Raw genomic sequence first — 21,167 nt, 5'->3', positions numbered from 1 at the left:
TAAATAGCACAGATTGTTGCATAAATGACAATGGTTCCAAAAATGTGTCAAAAATGTCCAATGTGTCCGCCATAATGTTGCAGTCACAATAAAAATCGCTGATCGCCGCCATTGCTAGTAAAAAAAAAAATATTAATAAAAATGCTTTAAAACTATCCCCTATTTTGTGAACGCTATAACTTTTGCGCAACCAATCAATAATCACTCATTGCGATTTTTTTTTTTTTACCAAAAATATGTAGAAGAATACATATCGGCCTAAACTGGGGAAAAAAATATGTTTTTTTTATATATTTTTTGGGGGATATTTATTATAGCAAAAAGTAAAAAATATTGCATTTTTTTTCAAAATTGTTGCTCTATTTTTGTTTATAGCGCAAAAAAATAAAAATCGCAGAGGTGATCAAATACCACCAAAAGAAAGCTCTATTTGTGGGAAAAAAGGGACGCCAATTTTGTTTGGGAGCCACGTCGCACTACCGCGCAATTGTCAGTTAAAGCAACGCAGTGCCGAATTGCAAAAAGGGACTTGGTCCTTTGGCTGCAAATTGGTCCGGGGCTTAAGTGGTTAAGTTGCCCCAGGCCAGGCGACTTTAATTTAAAAAAAAAAAAACGGGGGCGTGGCCGGAAGTCGGTGAGGACGGTCGTGTTCAGCCAGAGCTCCGCTGAGGCCTACTTGCATCCGCCGCAATCCGGACCCCTAACACCGCAGATCGGACTTTCTTCGGGCTGTAGGCCCTGCTGGCATTCCCCGCTGTCATCCGGTGGACGTTCGGCGCTTCTCCGGGCGATCCACGAGCTCCGGTCCGTCCCGGGCCTACCGCCCACACGTGAGGCGCTCCGCCGCCATCTTGCGGCCTACCTGGCTTCCGGAGCGACTGGACGACCCTCGGCTCCAGGGGGGTCCCTCTCCCTTGGCATCCACCTAGCGGTGCATCCCGGTCCAGGTCCGGTGCCCGAACGAAGCACACTACAGGCGCCTGGAGGTCTGGGGCCTAGCGATCCACTACAGCAAACGGCGGCCATCTTGGTACACCCGGAGCAGGCCGCAGCCCTCCGCCCGCACTTCTGAGGCTGAGAGTTACTTACAGTTGTTCTCCCCCTCTGAATTCTGCTCTCATAAGCTTCTTGGGACAACATTGGAACCAGAAAGGGCCTCCCCAGCCCCCTCAGCAAGTATTAACCATCAGACGGAGCGTTTTTGGAGCTACCTGAGCCTACTGTGTCTTTCCTGCCACCGCTTTGCTTCACTTCTTCATCTACAACATATGCGATTCGCAAGGTTCCTTGCTACAATTATTGCACCAGTGACCCCTGGACTCGCGGTGAGTGTTGCACATCCCCCCCCCGGCTGTAGACTGTTTCCTGGCACCCTAACCCCCGTCGGTTATTCTTTCTGGGGGGTGCCCCCCTCTACCTGCCACTTTGGAACCGGCTGCTGCCGGGCGGTTCTATTAATCAGGGTCACAGCAGCCCTCAGCTTTCCCAAGGACTGCCTAATGACATTGTACTAATTGCTGCTGCTTCGCTGCACCGCAACCCTACACAGTAGCAGCGCACGCACCTAGTTTTCAAATGATTTTCTAAGACCCCAGGTTAGCTCCGTTCGGGACTTCAATCTATCTCAGAGGTATTCCTGCACCACGTTTCACCTCATCCACAATTTTTCCTTTCCTCCTTACCTCATCTTCTAACCCGCTGAGCCTTAGTGTATGCCGTCTAAAAAAAAGAAGGCACGGAGCACCGCCCAAAAGACTCTCACACAATACCTTCTCCGATCTCAAGAACATTCTAGCATGGAGCGTGAGGGGTCGGTTGATGGGCGCCTCTCCCCGGACCCGTCCTCCCCGCCTCGCTTATTGGGCCCTACCTCTCCTGCTCCTTTGTCGGTTAAAAGAACTCCCGGTGCCCTCTCAAAAGCGGACCTGGAGGACAGTCTGGACTCCATGTACAATAGATTGGCATCCAAGTTTCAATCAGAACTTCAGAAAACTTCTCATGCACTTTCACAGGAAATCTCAGCCCTTGGAGCAAGGACTGAAAGGCTAGAGACTAAACATGACGAGTTGGCAATAGCTCATAATGACCTCAGCCGGGAACACGAAGCCCTTTCCTCCACGGTCCAACTTCTACAGTCTCAAATAGAAGACCTTGACAACAGAAATAGACGTAACAATCTGCGTATCCGTGGTATCCCAGAGTCCGAATCTGAGCTTATTCCGGTAGTTAGCAGGTTGTTTAAGTCCTTGCTCCCTGAACATGAAGCCGCTATGTTCAAATGTGATCGGATACATAGAGCTCTGCGCCCCAAACCCCCGGAGGACAAACCTCCCAGGGACATCATTCTCTGCATGAAGGACTTTCTGGTCAAGGAGGAGATTTTAAGAGCAGCTCGTACCAAACAGAGGATCACTCTCGATGACAAAGTTATCCAAATTTTCCCAGATATCGCACCGGCGACCTTGGAGCGTAGAAGGAACCTGAAGGAGATAACCACTGTCCTGCAGTCAGCCCGCATCAGGTACCGCTGGGGGTTCCCGTTTCGACTTGTGATTCCACATAACGGCTCGACATACTCTGCCACCTCGGTCCTGGAGGGTCAGGAGATCCTGGTGAAGCTGGGACTTTTGGACGCCTCGGCGGTTCGCAGACTGCCCTCCACTCCCAGAGCTACACCTATTTGGCAAACCCCTCCGACCAGAAGAGACAGACGTAGAATCAGATACGGTGCAGATGATCGGGTGGAAGATAGTCCTCGATGAAGTTGTTTTGCTCTCCTTTATCTGAAGGCTCAGACTGTTGTTTGCTATAATTTCTCAATGGCTGTTTATATGCTGCTCTTGTTTATATGGTGCAGGGTAGTGCGTGTTTAAGTTTCTGGTTTTATACTGTTTCCCCCTCTTAGCTCCCGCTTGCTCCACGCCTCAGTCCTATCGGGCGACGGTGGAGCTTGTCGGAGTGAGGGGCCTTATGTGTTCTAGGTTTTTCCTACCCAATTCACCAGCCATTTACAAGTCCCTAGGAGCTGTTGTATGGCTCCCCTTTCCCGTGGTCGGTTGCTTCTTTGGTGGGCACCCCCTACCATTGCGCAACCCTACTGGGCACGAGACCTCGTTGTCTCGGTGTTTGATCGTTATTTTGGTGTGGCTATGTTTCCCCACACGCTATTATACTTAGCTTTAATGTTGGGCCCCAGGCCCTTCTTGGGCTTTGGGCCTTTTACTTTTGCTGCATATTCTCTTCTTTTATGTCTTCTGATTTTCTCCCTCCTAGGTCCATCATATTCCTTGTTCTATGCTCTTACAATCACTCAGTCGTCTTTTATACTCAAGATTGGTATTTTCCCTATACACTTGTTTTTATTGTACTGTGTCTTATTTTTCTTTTGTCCCACAGGTGATATGAGGGTCCCCCTGCGTCTCTGGCGCCTGTTGGACGAGTATTCCCCGAGAGTTTTCCCTTCTCCCCCTGCCACCGTATCTGACCTCTCCACTATAGTTGTCCTTTTTTATTTGCCATGGCAATAACTTGTGTTTCCCATAATGTCAAGGGATTTAATTCACCATCCAAAAGGCGTAAAGCCTTCTCCTTTTATAAAAGCCTTGGAGCTAAAATCCTTTTACTCCAAGAAACACATTTCTCCCGCTCCTCTCACCCTAAATTTTTCCATAAGGACTTCCCTCAAGCCTTTTACTCGCTCCACTCGTCCAAGACCAGGGGTGCCGCCATTCTCCTTCACTCCTCCCTCCCGATGGAGGTCAAGCATATATTTAGAGACCCCGAGAGCCGCTATGTTATTATTCAGGGTGTGGTTCACAACAGAGAACTTACTATTGCTAGTATTTACGCACCCAATGAAGGATCGGCCACGTTCTTTGGGTCATTTTTTGAGAAAATTGCTCAATACCACTCCCCTCACTTAATCGTAGGTGGTGATTTTAATTCAGTTGCCAACGCCACTCTCGACCGTTCATCAACACCAATCACTTCTAGAGCTTTCCCGAAATCGCTCTCCAGGGGCCTGCGTGAACTGCAACTCACTGACACCTGGAGAGCTCACAACATAGGCTGCAGGGAGTACTCTTTCTTCTCCCACCCACATAACAGTTATGCGAGATTAGACTACATTTACTCCACTCCAATTATTCTTGCTAACTCGGTGGAGGCCTCCATCCACCCCTGTGTTTGGTCCGATCATCAGGCAATTTCCTTTACTACAGGGTTCATTAGGCTCGCTCCCACGCCTCACTCCTGGAGATTGAATGAATCCCTTCTCTCGGACTCAGGGGTGGAAGCCCAGGTAGCTCAATCTCTGGAGGAGTATTTCTCCTTGAATGCTCGCCCGGACATGCAACCCTCGACCCTCTGGATGGCGCATAAAGCCGTCATCAGGGGACGACTTATTAGCCTTTCCGCAGCCCGGAATAGAGCTAATAGACTTAGGATAGTGGAACTAACCAGAGAATTAGATCACCTATACAAAGATGCATCCTCGTTGCACTTGGACTCGTCCAGGCGCACCATAGATCAGAAGCGCCTGGAGCTCGACTCCTTGTTGTCCTCCAAGGTTGAGAAGACGCTACGCTGGGCCAAGGCTCGCAGTTTGCTATTCAACAACTCTGCCTCGACCTCGTTTGCTAGGAAGTTGTCTAGCACACTTCGACCGCCTCACGTCTACCGGCTATCTAATAGTGAGGGTTTTGTATTGTCACATCCCAAGGAGGTTCTTAAGATCTTTGAGCAATTCTACTCTAAACTCCTAGAGGCCCCCCGCACCCTTCCTTCTCTTGATGACCTGTCCTGGTTGCAGGACATCCCTCTCCCAACGCTCTCCTCCTCACAAGTCGAGGCGTTGAATGCCCCCTTTACTGTTCCGGAAATCTTAGGGGTTCTCAAGTCACTGAAGTTGGGTTCGGCCCCGGGTCCGGACGGCTTTTCAGCCCTCTATTACAAAAAATTCTCCATGATTTTAGCCCCCAGAATGATGCAACTTTTCAACTCGATTTTACTAGGTGGTAGCTTCCCAGAGGAAATGCTGTTAGCCAACATGTCACTGATCCCTAAACCCAATAAGAATCATAATTTACCTCAAAACTTTAGGCCAATTTCGGTAATAAATAATGATATCAAAGTATTTAGCAGAATCTTAGCTGACAGACTAGCAAAATTTATCCCTTCTCTAATTTCCCCCTTCCAGTCTGGGTTTATTCCACATCGTTTTATCACTGACAATATACGCCTTGCCTCCAATGTTATCCAAGATGCCAACCTATTCTCCCGTAAGCTCCTCCTGTTGAGTTTAGACATACAGAAAGCATTTGACAGTGTTACATGGAATTACTTAGACACACTTTTGCCTCTCATGGGCTTTCAGGGTAGCTTTCTAGCAGGATTCCAAGCCCTCTATAATAATCCTATGACTCGCATTAAGTTGCCCGGCTGTAACTCAGAATTCTTCCCCATAGGTAAAGGTACTAGACAGGGGTGTCCCCTTTCCCCTTTAATCTTTGCCCTAGCCCTGGAGCCCCTCGCAATTGCTCTCCTTGGACATCCTGATATTACTGGTTACACTAAGGGGTCCGAAATGTATAAATTTTGCATGTATGCAGATGATGTTTTAATGTTTATTACGAACCCTCATGTCTCTCTCCCCAATCTTTTCTTGACTCTGTCTCATTTTGCGAAAATCTCTGGCCTGTCCATTAATGTGTCTAAATCTGTAGCCCTCCCTATAGGCTTTACACCCAATGATTTGGCCCTTATTAAACAAAACTACTCATTTACTTGGGCCTCCAACCACATTTCTTATCTGGGGGTTGGTCTTCCCGGGAATTTCGGGGACCTCTTTGGTGTCAATTATCCCCCACTGATTAGCAAACTTAAAAACACCCTGAGAAGTTGGCTCTCTTTACGTATCCCCTTTATAGGTCGAATCACTGCCCTCAAAATGGTCATCCTACCCAGGTTGCTATATCTATTTCGCTCTCTACCGGTTAAGCTCCCCAAGAGTTTTCTCCTTGACCTTCAGTCTCATTTCAATAGGTTTATATGGAACAGTAGACCTCCCAGGTTTGCGAGAGGGGTACTCTATAGATCTATGAAAAATGGTGGTCTGGGGGTTCCTCAGATTTGGTTGTACTACCTTGCCTGTAGATTTACTCAGCAGGCACAGTGGTCGATCCCTAATTCTAAAGTCCCCTGGGTGAGGTTTGAGGGTGACTCGATCACTCCATTCTATCTTCCCGGCCTCATGTGGTCAACTATTCATCCCTTCCTGACTCTAACCACGCGCAATACTATAGTGGCGGATTGCCTCCAACTGTGGCACCGCTTCAAGCAGAGATACGACATCACTCTGGGGCGCTCTTTAGGGGCCTCCTTCCTGGGTGACCCTAGGTTCCCCCCGGCTTATCTCCATCCTGAATCTTTTTATATTTGGGTCCGTTGTGGGCTTACTCAATTGAAAGACTTTGTGACGGGCTCTGGCTTTGTTCAATTTTCGACTCTGCAGGCCCAGCACCAACTCCCAGACTCTGAATGCTATAGATACTTGCAGATCCGCCACTTCTTCCTCTCCCGGTACGGGCTCCGACCTCGGGCACAGCTCTCTATCTTTGAGGACGTGTGTTTCAATTTCCCACGCCAAAGGGGATTGATCTCTCTGATATATATGGCCCTTGAGGGACATTCGGAGTGCCAGTCCCTTCGGTATAGAGCTCGCTGGGAGGAGGAGTTGGCTCTGGAGACGGGAGTGGTGGATTGGGAGGAAGGTTGGAACAACATGCGCAAATGCACCAGATCCCTAACTGTTAGGGAGACGGCCATCAAGGTTCTCACTAGGTGGTACTACACCCCGGTACGTTTGCACCAGATTTATCCCCTCACATCCCCCAACTGTTTTAGGGGGTGCAATCATCCCGGCACCTTTGTACACATTTTTTGGGATTGTGACTTAATTCGCCCTGTCTGGCAAGAGGTCTTGAGGCTGGTGGATGGGTTCGCGGGCCGAACACTGTCCCTCTCTTCTCACCACTGTCTTCTATTCCAGACCCCCCCCGACACTCCTAAACATTTTATAAGACTGGTGCACTCTATCTGTGTTGCTGTACTGTGGACTATTGCTCTTCACTGGAAGTCCCCGTCCATACCTTTAGCACAGGTTCTCACCCGAATTGATCAGGTAATGCTGTCTGAAAAGATCTTTCACACTCTACATGACACTGAACACATCTATGACCTTAAATGGAGCCCATGGTTTCTGTTTCGTTTACAGAAGTGATCGCACCTTAGGTTTTTCCTTTTGCTTCTCTTTTCTGTTTGCTTTTTCTCCTCTTTTTCCTTTGTCTCTCTCTGCTCTCCCTCCCCCTTCTCCCTGTCATGATCTTTCTTTCATTATTGGGTTATGATGGTCAGCTCGTTTAACTTATCACTCTCGTCACTATTATGATTGATGGTTGGAATATAAGACCCATACAGTGTATCATTTTTCTATGGTTGGTCCTGCAAGGCTCTGTTATGTGTTTATTACATTTTGGTAACCTGGTCTTCCAACATTTAATGCCAATGTTGTAATATGTTTCTTTTGGCTGACTTTGTATTTCTGTTAATAATTTTAATAAAACCTCTTTTGAAAACAAAAAAAAAAAAAAAAACGGCATGGGTTCCCCTCCAAGAGCATACCAGCATTCAGATCTGATATGGATATTAAGGGAAACCCCGCACCAAAAAAAATAAAAAATGGTAAAAGCAAAATGCTATGTGTGGCAGAAAACTAACACTGCACATGACCCTGAACTCAAGATCCCCACCATGAAAAATGGTGGTAGCAGCATCATGTGGTGGGGATGCTTTTCTTCAGCAGGGACAGGGAAGCTGGTCAGAGTTGATGGGAAGATGGATGAAGCCAAATACAGGTCAACCTTAGAAGAAAATCTGTTATGCCCTGTACACATGGTTGAACATTCTGACGAAAAAGGTCAGATCGGACTATGTTGACGGAAAATCCGATCGTGTGTGGGCTCTATCGGACTTTTTCCATCAGAAATTCCAATGGAAAAAATTTGAGAGCAGGATCTAAAATTTTCCATCAAAAAAATCCGATCTGACTTTTTCCAATCGTTTGAAGAGAATTCCGAAGGACAAAGTGCCACGCATGCTCAGATCAAATTACGAGACCAAAGCTATTGGCTACTAGCCTCTTCGTAGTTCCGTCGTATGCCACGAATGTCACCGCATTCTGAATGATCGGATTTTCCGACAACTTTGTCCGACCGTGTGTATGCAACACCAGTTTCGGACAAAACCCGTCGGATTTTGTTGTCGGAATGTCTGACCGTGTGTACGGGGCATTATAGTCTGCAAAAGACTTGAGACCAGGGGGAGGTTCACCTTCCAGCAGGACAACGACCCGAAACATACAGCCAGAGCTACAATGGAATGGTTTAGATCAGAGCATATTCATGTGTTAGAATGGCCAAGTCACAGTCCAGACCTAAATCCCATTGAGAATCTGTGGCAAGACTTGAAATTGCTGTTCACAAACTCTCTCCATCCAAACTGACAGAGCTTGAGATATTTTGCAAAGAAGAATGGGCAGAAATGTTCCTCTCTAGATGTGCAAAGCTGGTAGAGACATCCTCAGAAAGACTTGCAGCTGTAATTGTAGAGAAAGGGGGCTCTACAAAGTATTGACTCGGGGTGGGGGGGGCTGAATACAAACGCCCCCACACTTTTCACAGGTTTATTTGTGTCATTTATCATTTTCCTTCCACTTCACTTGTTCTCTATGTACCACTGATGCCGCGTACACACGATCAAACAAGCGGGTGGAAAAGTCCGGCAAACTCAAGTCCGCCAAACAATCCCCCCGTGTGTAGCCTCCGGCATACTTTTTTGACCCGAAAGTACGGCGGACTTAGAATGTAGTTTTACACTCCAATCTTCCCGCAGGACTCGCATTTCGGCGGACAATCCGGCCGTGTGTATGCCAGTCCGTCGTACTTTTGAAATGAACGGACTTTTCCCGCCCGGAGAAAAGTCCGCTCATTTCGAGCGGGTCTCCAGGTAGGCGGGGCCCGCGAAGGAGACGTCGCTGGCCCCGCCGCCTGATATGGACTTAAAGGGGAACCCCAACGCCAAAAAAATTGGCGTGGGGGTCCCTCCAAAGTCCACAACAGACCCTTGTCCGAGCACGCTACCTGGCCGGCCAGGAAAGGAGGGGCGAGCGAGCGCCCCCCCTCCTGAGCCGTACCAGGCCGCATGCCCTTAACATGGGGGGTGCCTTGGGGAAGGGAGGGCCGCGCGGCCCCCCCACCCCAAAGCACCTTGTCCCCATGTTGATGAGGACAAGGGCCTCTTCCCGACAACCCTGGCCGTTGGTTGTCGGGGTCTGCAGGCGGGGGGCTTATCGGAATCAGAATTTAATAAGGGGGCCCCCGGATTCCGGTCCCCCACCCTATGTGAATGAGTATGGGGTACAATGTACCCCTACCCATTCACCTGTAAAATAAAGTACAAAAAAAAACACAACACACAAGATGAAATAATTTATTGCACAGCTCCGGGGGTCTTCCGTCTTCGGGGGTCTTCTCGCCGGACTCCTCCGCTATCTTCTTGTAGCTCTTTTACTAGCGGAGGAGCCCAGCATTCTTCTTCGTCGCCGCGGCCTCTTCTTCCAACTTCGGGGGTCTTGTCCCCCTCTTCGGTTCTTCTGCCGGGCCACCGCGCCTTCTTATAGCTCTTTTACAGGCGGTGGCCCGGTCTTCTGTCGCCACCGCCGCCTTCCGTTCTTCTGTTGTTCTCTTCTTCTTCTACTGGAGATGTTGACTCGACGTTCTCTCCGGCCGCAATGCCAGGGACGCGCTGCGCTGCGACTTATATAGGGACAAGGGGCGGTGTCACATGGGTTGATGTCACATTTCAACCAAGTTCGAAAATATTTCTACCGGATTCTAAATGATTTCAACATGATTCGAAATTATTTCAACCGCAGTCAAACCTATTTCAAACAGATTCGAAAATATTTTGCGTCCTGAATTTAGGGCCATGTATCTTGTGGTCACTTGGTGCTAGAAACCCTAAATTTGGAGATGTTGTAGTGCTAGTTCTATTGTGTTTGCATACCAAATTTGGTGTTTCTAGCTGTAAGTGACCCAGAGATATTTGGCCCCAAAATCGGGTCGCAAAATGTAATTCTCTGCTGCAGAAAAGTGCTTTACATTTTGTGACCCGACTTTGGGGCATCTTGGGGTCACTTGATGCTATAAACCCCAAATTTAGAGATGTTGTAATGCTAGGTCTACTGTGTTTGCATACCTAATTTGGGGTTTCTAGCTATAAGTGGCCTTGAGATACGTGGCCCCAAATTTGGGTCGCAAAATGTCATTCTCTGCTGCAGAAAAGTACTTTGCATATTGCCCATATCTGGGGTCACTTGGTGGCAGGTGACGTGGCAAGTGGACAATCCACAACTTGGTTACGTGGCACTCATGGCCGGTCATGTGGCACTCATGTCAGTTCAAGTGGCACTTGTGACCGGTCACGTGGCACTCATGGCAGGTCACGTGTCACTAGTGCCAGGTGTCGTGGCAAGTGGACAGTACACAACTTGTGGCAGGTGACGTGGCAAGTGAACAAATACAATACACAACTTGTGGCAAGTGGACAATGACATACATACATGTCATTCTCTTCTGCAGAAAAATACTTGACATATTGTCCATATCTCGGGGTCACTTGGTGCTAGGAACCCCACAACTTGTGGCAGGTGACGTGGCAAGTGGACAATCCACAACTTGGTCATGTAGCACTCGTGGAAGGTCATGTGGCACTCGTGGCAGGTATCATGGCAAGTGGACAATACACAACTTGTAGCAGGTGATGTGGCAAGTGGACAATACACAACATGTGGCAGGTGACGTGGCAAGTGGACAATACACAACTTGTGGCAGGTGACGTGGCAAGTGGACAATGACATACAGCATATGTACTTGCCTTGCGATCGCCATCCGTGACTTCTTCAATCAGGCACGCTGACAACTTCATTGATGTTATAAATATAAATGAAATAAGATGCGTGTGTTTTTTTTGCACTGTACACTGCAAGTATGAGAAGTTAATGTGACAGATGTATATAAGTAAGTAACTAACAACCTTCCAAAATTTCTAATTCAAATAGAAAAGATTGCACTTTTCTGCATCAGAGAATTACATTTTGCGACCCGAATTTGGGGCCCCATAACTCAGGGTCACTTGTAGCTAGAAACCGCATTTGGAGATGTTGTAGTGCTAGTTCTACTGTGTTTGCATACCAAATTTGGGGTTTCTAGCTATAAGTGGCCCCGAGATACGTGGCCCCAAATTTGGGTCGCAAAATGTCTTTTTTTTCTAATTTGATTTGAATTTCTTCGGTTGAATTCGTTAGCATTGTAATTCAGTAATTCGGATGCATCCGAATGTCCAAATAATGAAAATTCATCCAAATTTCGATTCAGAACAAAACCAAATGCACATGTCTAGTGCCACCAAATGTCAAGGGGTATGAATACTTTTTCAAGGCACTGTACATACAGGATATCTTGTATAATACATTGCATTTTTCTCTCCTTGCTGGGGGAAAGATGTAATCAAACAAAAGTGTGGAAAAAAAGAAAGAAAAATAATATCTAATTTAGGTTGGATCCAGGCCAGTGCCAGGTTTAGTGTTGGGGTCAAGGTCAGGGTCAGAGGTCAGGATCAAAGGTCAGGGTCAAAGGTAGAGATCAGTCAATTTTAAGTAGGATTTTTTTTAATCAAAAGCATTTTTAAATTGTTATCAGTGTCAGTGTGTTTTAGGCAGAAAAAAATGTAACATGCACACTATTGTTTCCAGGCCATACTGCGGGTACAAACAACAACTAATGTCACGTACACACGACCGGACTTTTTGAGAGACTTGGTCCGACGGTCTTTCCGATGGACTTTCCGAATGAATGGACTTGGCCACACACAATCACACCAAAGTCTGACAGATTTGAACGTGATGGCATACGGACTAGAATAAGGAAGTTCATAACCAGTAGCCAATAGCTGCCCTAGCGTCAGTTTTTGTCCGTCGGACTAGCATACACATGAACGGATTTCTCGGTCCGGCGGAGTACCGGTGGAAAAATTTAAAACATGTTCTATTTCTAAAGTCTGCCGGATTTTTGGAAAGCAAAGGTCCGATGGAGCCCACACACGTTTGAATTGTCCGACGGACTCGTTCCGTCGGACCTTTGCTGTCAAAAAGTCCGGTCGTGTGTACGCGGCATTACATCCACAAAAGTGGTGTCACTGCGAACGTCATGAGCAGGAAAATTATTATTTTTTTTTTAGGTTGTTCTTTGGCGGTAAGTTATGGTAACAGCAGGATATATACAGCTACATTTAAAAAAAATATGTATTTTTTTTACAGAATAAAATAAAATTGGGTTTCAAAATTGTGGAGGAAAGAAAAGGCTACAGAGTTCAGGAACAATCTAAAAGGGAAGCAGAGGAACACTTCTCCAGGATGCCGACATTCAGTCACCATAACACAATGACATCACTCAGAACGCCGAGCACCACTTGCCTATTTTACAGAACCTCCATATTTATATCTGTATTCCTGGGAGACCCTCATGACTGTTGCTCTGTGTTCTGACTCTAATGCCGCGTACACACGATCGGACTCCTCAGCGAACAATCCGACGGACTTTGCAGCTGAGGTCTGCCGGACTTTCAAATGAAGGGACTTGGCCACACACGATCACTCTAAAAGTTAGATGGATTTGAACGTGATGACGTAGAATAAGGAAGTTCATAGCCAGTAGCCAATAGCTGCCCTAGCGTCGGTTTTAGTCCGTCAGACTAGCACACAGATGACCGGATTGTCCGCTAAAAGCCGAGTCCGGTGGATAAATTTGAAGCCAGTCTTATTTCTTGGTCCGCTGGACTTTTGGGAAGAAAAACACCGCTGGAGCCCACACACGATCAAATTGTCCAACGAACTCTGGTCCGCCGGACCAAGTCCGCTGGAAAGTCCAATCGTGTGTATGCAGCATTAGCCTTATGTCCCATTCATCAATCAGAACCTCCTTCAGAAAGAGGAGTCAAGGCTCCAGATTCTAGGTGTGTGCCTGTAAACCCTGCATAGAGAATTGGGGGCTTTTCTGGTTCCCCCACCATGGTCACATGTCACTGCAATGTGCTGAGATGTTACCAAGCAAAGATACTCCCCATCACCTACATGGAGAAATAGGATGAGAGAGACTCCAATCTACATAGGGTTGGTGGGATGATGGTGTCTGGGAGGATCTGCTACACTAATAACTCTCTTAGTTATTATTTTATACATTTCAGAGGTTCATCAGGACTAATCACTTCCCTATTCTTATTTCCAGCCAAACTGAAGAAGACGACACATGACAACAGATTATCTGGTTAGTAGGACATCCACGTTTGAAATATCTTCTAGATGAACATTTTGATCTGTTGTACTCTGAATCAGTGATGGACCTACCAGGGTTGCAAAGGTTGCATTTGCAACTGGGTCCTGGCATTTCCCCACTGTGGGGGAGCCTGAGATGGCAGGAGGAGGGCCTGGTGCAGATCATGGGTTCTGTTCACACTGCTGCAACCCCAAAGTCATGCAACTTGCTTGCAACTTTTGTTATTCAACATTGCCATCTATGACACTCAAAATCGCACAAAAGTAACAGAAAAGTAGGACGGAAAAGTTTTTATTTGTTGCTGCAACTTGAGTTGCAGTGATTTGAATGGCACTCATTGAAATGGATGTGTATTGACATTACATTGTCATGTAATTTAATGTGTTGTGAGTCCCATGATAAGTTGCAGCAGTTTGAACCTGGGCTTATAAAGGGCCCCACAACAGCAATAAGAAGCAAGGGCCATGGACTGGAGGGAAACCCTAAGGCTGCATTCACACCTGAGCGTAGCGTTTTCAAGCAGAAAATCACGTGGATTTGCCGCGATTTTTTGGGGCGTTTTTACCGCGATTTGCTGCGATTTTGTGCAGGGCAAAGGGTCACCAATGTTAAAAGAAGAAAAACGCCCAAATCTGCTCGATTTGAGTGACAAAAAAGGGTCCGGAACTTGTTTGAGCTTCAGGCGTTCGGCTTCAGGCGACATGGAGTGGAGATGTGAACCATCTCCTTTAAGAATAATAGATTTTTTCCCCTCTAGCATTTTGTAGCTTCAGGCTTCAAGCTACAAAACGCTCAGGTGTGAATGGGGTCTAAGACCAGAGGAAAGGGCCCAAGGACCAATAGAAAGCACTCTAGCATTCAGGGGGCCCTTCATGTTTTTTTGCACTGGGGCCCTGAAGGTTCTAGTCACTCCTCTGGTCTGGATGATGTGTCCATAGTTTGGATACTTCCACAATCCTCTTGTATTTCATGGGATATCTTCTTTTAGTGTTACATTTTTGGGTTTTATGGTTAGAATACAATATTTCCAACTTTGTCTTATAAATACAATTTCATGTATGTATGAGGAATAAAATATTCTCCTTTTTTCTCATAAAGACTTTAGAAAGGAACACAAAGAGTCCACGAAAGAGACATTCCTGAGGATTAAAGTATATAATTCCCGTATGGGGGAGGCTGTTTATCTACAGAAAAGATTCATCAAGTTATTGATGATAAAGGGACCCCGGAATAAAGTGGACAAAGAACAAGAAATAAGCAGTTCAGACAAAAGACATCTACAGATCATGGAGAAAAGACCCCCAACCACAATCCAGGCCCTCTTTGACCCTGATGAAAATGGGTTCATCCCTAAGGTTGTGGTGTTAGAAGGACCTGCTGGGATTGGGAAAACAATGACCTCCAAGAAGATCATGCTGGACTGGGCCTCTGGGGATCTCTACCGAGACAAGTTTGACTTTGTGTTTTATCTGAGCTGTAGAGAAATCAACACCTTCCCTGAAAACATAAGTCTTGTGGGACTTTTATCCAGAACCTGCAGACTGAGTTCAGATGACCTGGTGTCTATTCTGAAGGATCCTGGAAGTCATAGAGGACTTCTCTTTCTAGTCGATGGGTTTGATGAACTGAGGTGGACTCTGGAGGAGAAATCTGAGGGTTGTCTTGACATTTCTATGGAAACCCACAAAGAAATAATTCTCCAAAGCTTGCTCAGGGGACATGTTCTCCCCAAATCTTCTCTGATCATCACCACAAGGTCACTGGCCATGGAGAAACTTAACACATTCATCGATGATTCTCGCAATGTGGAAATCCTGGGATTTACAAGGGACGATCGAGAGGAATATGTCCATAAATTCTTTGGAAATAAAGAAGATGCAGACAAGGTTGTGAGTATAATAAAAGCCAATGAAGTTGTGTACACCATGTGTGCCGTCCCCATCACATGCTGGATTGTCTGCACTGTAATGAATCAAGAAATACAAAAGGGTTTGGGTCCGATTTGGTGTAATACGACAACTTCAATTTACCTTCTCTACCTGGAGGTTTTACTAACCCATCACAGCAAGAAGGAGCAGTCTGTACACCGGAAACAAACCTGTCTGAAGAAGCTGTGTGCTCTGGCCAATCAGGGAGTTCTGAACCAACAAATCTTATTTGAGAAGAAAGATCTAGAAAGACATGGACTTTCCCTGGATGAGGTGGAGTCTGTATTTCTGAATGAGAACATCTTTCATTGGGACGTCCGTCACCAGACCTGCTACAGCTTCATCCACCTGAGTGTACAGGAGTTCCTTGCTGCTCTCTATTATGGGATGGATGATGGGTCTGGGTCTATGGAAGGTACTTTCCTCCCGGAGATCTGTTCAGGGAAATCACTCCGTGCCTCCACTAAGGATTCCCCACATTTAGCATTAGCTGTACAATTCCTGTTTGGTCTCCTAAATAAAAAGCTGACAAAGACATTCTCAGAGAGCACAGGAATCAACATTTCTCTTGGAGCCAGACCTGCAATGAAAGAATGGGCCATGGAGGACATCGATCAGAGTTTCTATACTCAGACAATCTTCTGTCTGTATGAGACTCAGGATGAGGACTTCATTAGAGACGTCATGTCTGCTTGTTCAGGGTTGAAGCTCTACAGCTCAGACACTGGTCACTTGTGGATGGACAGTAATTATTCCAAGCAGCTGAGCTATTGCTTGAAGACTTTGAAGAGAGAAATTTTTCAGTATTTATATTTTGGGTGGCTCACGGTGGGTCCAGAGTGCCAGAAAATGATATCTCCATTACTACACAGGTGTCAGAAGGCCGGGTAAGTGAGTGTGAGGATATCCTAACTGAATATACAGAACGGGCAGGAACCTGCATACAGTATAATGGTGATTTTCAGACATGTTCTCCATCTACCACACTTGTTAGAAGTTAGGGGTCTATTTATTAAATAAGTTGTGTGAATATTCTAGAATTTGCACAGAAGTCACAAAAAGTCCCGGCAATGTTTGCAATGTGTGTGACATGTCAGTTTCTATCTGTAACATTCCCCTAAAGCCGCGTACAGACGGGCGGACTGTCTGTCCAACTTAGTCCGCCAAAACACATTTCAGCGGACAGTGCACTCGTGTGTGGGCTTCAGCGGACTTTTTCAGCGTGCAGTCTGGCGGACTAAGTCTTTTGGAATTTCCGCAATATTGTCCATCCAAATTTGGTTTCAGCGGACAGTCCACTCGTCAGTATGCTAGTTGGACGGACTAAGTATGACGCATGCCCAGAAAGGATTTACAGAGCATTGCTGTGTATTGGACTTCCTATTTCTAGTCCCGTCGTACGTGCTGTATACGTCCTCGCGCAAGCTTTCAGCGGACTGTTTGGCTATCCGTGTGTGGTCAAGTTCCGTTCATTCTAAAGTACGACGGACTGTCTGTCAGACTGTCTGACGGACTAAGTTGGCCAGACAGTCCGCCCGTGTGTACGCGGCTTAAGAGAAAATAGCCCTAAGAACATTCAACCAGAAGAGGAAATAATGTGAGGGAGAGCTGTGCTCAGTATATGGAGATTCCTGTGCTCACCACTGACAGTGTAATGATCAGATACTGTAGAGGGAACTGCTATACAGAATGGATACAATGCTGCAGAGACAGAACTCCGTTGTGTACCTTAGGTAATCTGCGAAAGGTTCAGTCCACAAAACGTGTCACACAACCGAGTCTCATCTTTACAACATTGTATCTATTCTGTATAGGAGATCACTCCCTGCAACATTGTATCAGTTATGTATAGAAGGTCACTCTCTGCAGTAGATGATTCATTACACTAAATACTTATTTCCTTTGGACATCAGCTCCATCTAGTGGTCATAATGTAGATGTAGGTAAAGGAAAAACATTTGACCTGGAGAGAAAGTGTTCTTTAAAGCGGAGTTACACCCATTTAAAAGTCAGCAGCTACAAAAAGTGTAGCTGCTGACTTTTAATAATCAGACACTCACCTGTCCTATGATCCAGCTATGCGGGCACACGAAAGCCCCGATCCTCTCTCCCTCCTCTCTGAGGAGCCGGCATTGTAACTGTGGGCACCCGGCTGTGGCTTTACAGCCGGGCGCGCACTGCACATGCCCGATGCCACGCTGCGTGCTGTGAGTGGCCGGGGCAATTTTCTGGGACCTGTGAGTCCCAGAAGATTGCAGGGAGGGAGGGGGGAAGGTGTAATTCCTTACAGTGCTGTGGAGCCATTGGAGGAAGTGTGAGCTGGGTGCCCATAAAAACAGGATGCAATGATGACTGCAATCCCTCACATTTAACTTCATAGCCCCCCCCCCCCAGTATTGTGATATTATGTCCCATCAATAGATTCTATGACCTTCCCAGTATGTCTGCATCTCATAGAGATTGTCCAGTGTTCAGCCACCTGACATATTGCCCTCCTACTGTCGGGTCAGGTGTGATCTGCTAGTCATTCATTGGTAGCCATGAATGGGTGTGTCCAGCCAATGAAGGGATGGCTTGGTGTTCGGAGATCTATGGAATGGAAAAAATGCCATTGCATTTTATATTGGAAACCAAATAGTTTTTTTTTTTCCAGATTTTCCATAAACTGTTGATAAATGGAGACCCCTGTGTAGATAGGCCAGAGATCCTGTATATACCGTATGTCAGGGGCTTCATCTAAGTTTTGTATTACGTGTGACTTCAAAGACTGCTCATAGACACCAATGAAAAGTCCTCATCAGGTCCAGTATGAGCCAGCGGGAAGGCAGCCATGTGGAAGGGAAATGTCGGGGGTTACATTGTTATTCTCAGTGCCTGAGGTCATACATTCTTGGTGGTAATTATTATCTCATTATTGTGTTTTAGGTTTTGGCATTGTGCTATTTCCAGTAAAGATTGTCCAGGAGAGGACAAAGCAGAGGATGTAGAAGAGTCCTCCTCTTCAGAAGATAAAATGAAATCTGTTAATATTTCCTTTCTGATGAACCCGGAGAGTAAAATTCAGGAGTTAGAGTAAGAGAAATATGTGATCCTGCAGTGATCGGGAAATGTAATGTCTTGTGATTGTTCCCGTCTCTCAGTTTTTCCTTACATATCTGGATGTCTTCCATCCTCCCCGATGTAGTATCTTCCATCACCCGTCCTCTTCTCCTGTGTTCTCCCCTCTCTAAGGGAATCTTCCTCATTGTTATCTATTCCATGGGATTTTGGGGTCCCCCTTAAAGTAGACCTGTGACCAGGTTATGTACACATGTAATGAACATCCATAATCTTAACAAGCAGTAAATAAGCTTTAAAACAAACCATCACTGACCCCTGTAGCTGCAGACACATCTGCCCTCCCCTCTCCTCTCACTCCTCTGAGTCAATAAGTTGTGAGTGGAAATTACAGCTTGAGCTACTGAGCTCTGTAAATAACATTATTTGTACAGTGAACCAGGAAAAACAGGAAGGTACATGTGTGAAAAAAAAAATATTTCAGCTCCACCTGCTGGGTTGAAATGGAAATGCTAATTTTTTATACGCAAATCCTGACTATATTAAAGACAGAAAACATGATACATTCCTCTGAAGGCAACAACATAATATAGTTCTCACTTCTTTCCCATTTCAAATACAACCCAAGAAATATTCTCTTTCATTGTCTCCCTTCTGCAGGATAGTAGTTATAAATCCTGGAACGTTACCCATCCCCCTTCATTAAAAGAAATGATGAACATCCCTAACTCACATTCCCTATAGAAGTCCTTGTCTGCCATAAAAAAGTCCCAAGGCTTCCACTGTCCTGGCTCTGGGCAGTGATTGTTTATCTCCCCCTCTCTGCTCCTGTTGGGGGTTCTCTTCAGGTATGAAGATTGTATCCTACGGACATAAACCCTCCTCCGGAGTCCCTCCACAATGACATATTATACTACCGTATGTAGAGCTGGGCAGTCAGCTTCATCTCATTGTACTTTGTTGCTTTCTGTTTGATTTCCTCAATACAAACTACTGTATTTTTTTCCAAAAAATTAGTAGAGTTCTCTTCTGGTGAAGATCTTCCTTTTATATTCTCCTTTTGGGCGGTTTTACCTGTTTTTGAATTTCAGTTTTTCTGGGTGATATCAACAAGAAGGTGGACTTTGTGTCTCAAGTTTGTGCCATTAGTTCTATCTGCAGATGTCTGACTTCACGAAAGACTTATGGGTCATTTCCTAACCAAGTTTTCCCTCGAGTTCCCCCCCCATGTCGGGCCTTGTCTGCTCCTAATCAATATGTGCTCCTCATTTCTCTGTGTGGATCTCAGTAATGATATGGGGGACATTCTACTCCAGAGACACGCTCTCTACAGAGTGACTGGACTGCTTGAGATATTTACACTCCTTCTACGGATCATCATAAGTGGATTTTACTGACTTTTCTCCCCTTGATGATGGTATCCAGTTCTCTTTTCTACTAATTTTGTGATGACCATTCCCTAATGCCCTATACACGCGACTTTCCAGCAGAAAAGGTCCATCGGAATAATTCTGTCGGACATTCCGATCGTGTGTGGGCTCTATCTGACTTCTTCTTTCTAAAATTCTGACGGGCCTAGAAATAGAACATGTTTCAAATCTTGCCGGAGGAATCAGTTCCCTTCGAGAAAACCGCTCGTCTGTGTGCTGTTCCGACGGACCAAAAATGACGCAAGGGCCACTATTGGCTACTGGCTATTGAACTCCCCTTTTCTTGTCCCGTCGTACATCATTGCATTCTAAACGATCGGACTTTGGTGCGATCATGTGTAGGCAAATCCGTTTTGGCGGGAACTCCGCCGGAACTCCGTCAAAAAGTCCTTCGGAGTTCAGTCCGACGAGAAGTCTGCTCGTGTGTATGCGGCATTCGAGTTTTTGGTTATTTTCCCTAATATACTATCACATGTCTGTATTTGTCTCTGTAGTCTGTATGAATGTGGCATGACTTCCTTGTACTTTGATGGTGTCCATTCCATTCTTAGCCCTTGTACACACGGTCGGAGATTCCGACGGAATGTGTCCGATCGGAACGTTTTGTCGGATATTCCAACTGTGTGTGGTCTACATTGGACTGTTTCCGTCAGAGTATCCGACGGACCAAGTTTTCCAACTTGTTGGTAAAATTTTCCGACAAAATGCTCCGATCGGACATACTCCAATCATGTGTAGAGAATTCCGATCGGACAAAGTGCCACGCATGCTCAGATCAAATTCCTACACCAAAGCTATTGGCTACTAGCCTGAACGTAGTCCCGTCGTAACGAAATAACGTCATCACGTCGGATTTTCGGACAACTTTGTCCGACCGTGTGTATACAACAGTTTCGGACAAAATCCGTCAGATTTGGTTGTCGGAATCTCCGGCCGTGTGTACAAGGGCTTACAGTTGTGCTCAAAAGTTTGCCTTCCCTTGGAGAATTGGTAAAATACAGCATGTACCATTTTTAAAGAAAACATGAGTGAGCTGGCAAACCCATTTCTTTTATTTCTTATGGGATTCACATATCGTAACTGTAGGTGATAACAGAATGGCACAATCATAAAACAAAACATGGCAACAATCAAACCAATGAAATGTCCCCTGTTCAAAAGTCTGCATCCCCTTAGTTCTTAATCCCGTGTATAGCCCCTTTTTAGCATCAATAATGGCAGTCAGACTTCTGTAATACTTGTCTATAAAGCCCAAATTCTTGTCCATTCATCTTGACAAAATGCCTCCAGGTCAAGTCTTTGGT

At 45.9% G+C, this 21,167-nt stretch overlaps 1 protein-coding gene across 1 annotated transcript in view; it reads left to right on the top strand.

Moving 5' to 3' along the window:
• LOC143961784 (NACHT, LRR and PYD domains-containing protein 3-like) overlaps window positions 1-21,167 on the top strand; it is a 47,389-nt gene that overhangs the window by 17,853 nt on the left and 8,369 nt on the right. Inside the window, exons 4-6 of the mRNA XM_077471120.1 lie at window positions 13,401-13,439; window positions 14,547-16,263; window positions 18,302-18,448. Of these exons, the coding sequence (XP_077327246.1) occupies window positions 13,401-13,439; window positions 14,547-16,263; window positions 18,302-18,448 (1,903 nt within the window). The remainder of the gene's footprint in view (window positions 1-13,400; window positions 13,440-14,546; window positions 16,264-18,301; window positions 18,449-21,167) is intronic.

Source organism: Lithobates pipiens, unplaced genomic scaffold (genome assembly GCF_037356315.1).
Source record: "Lithobates pipiens isolate NorthernLeopardFrog02 unplaced genomic scaffold, aLitPip1_a1.2 Scaffold_8, whole genome shotgun sequence".
NCBI lineage: Eukaryota > Metazoa > Chordata > Amphibia > Anura > Ranidae > Lithobates > Lithobates pipiens.
Note: the sequence above shows the minus strand (reverse complement) of the source record. Positions and strands in the feature narration are given on the sequence as shown.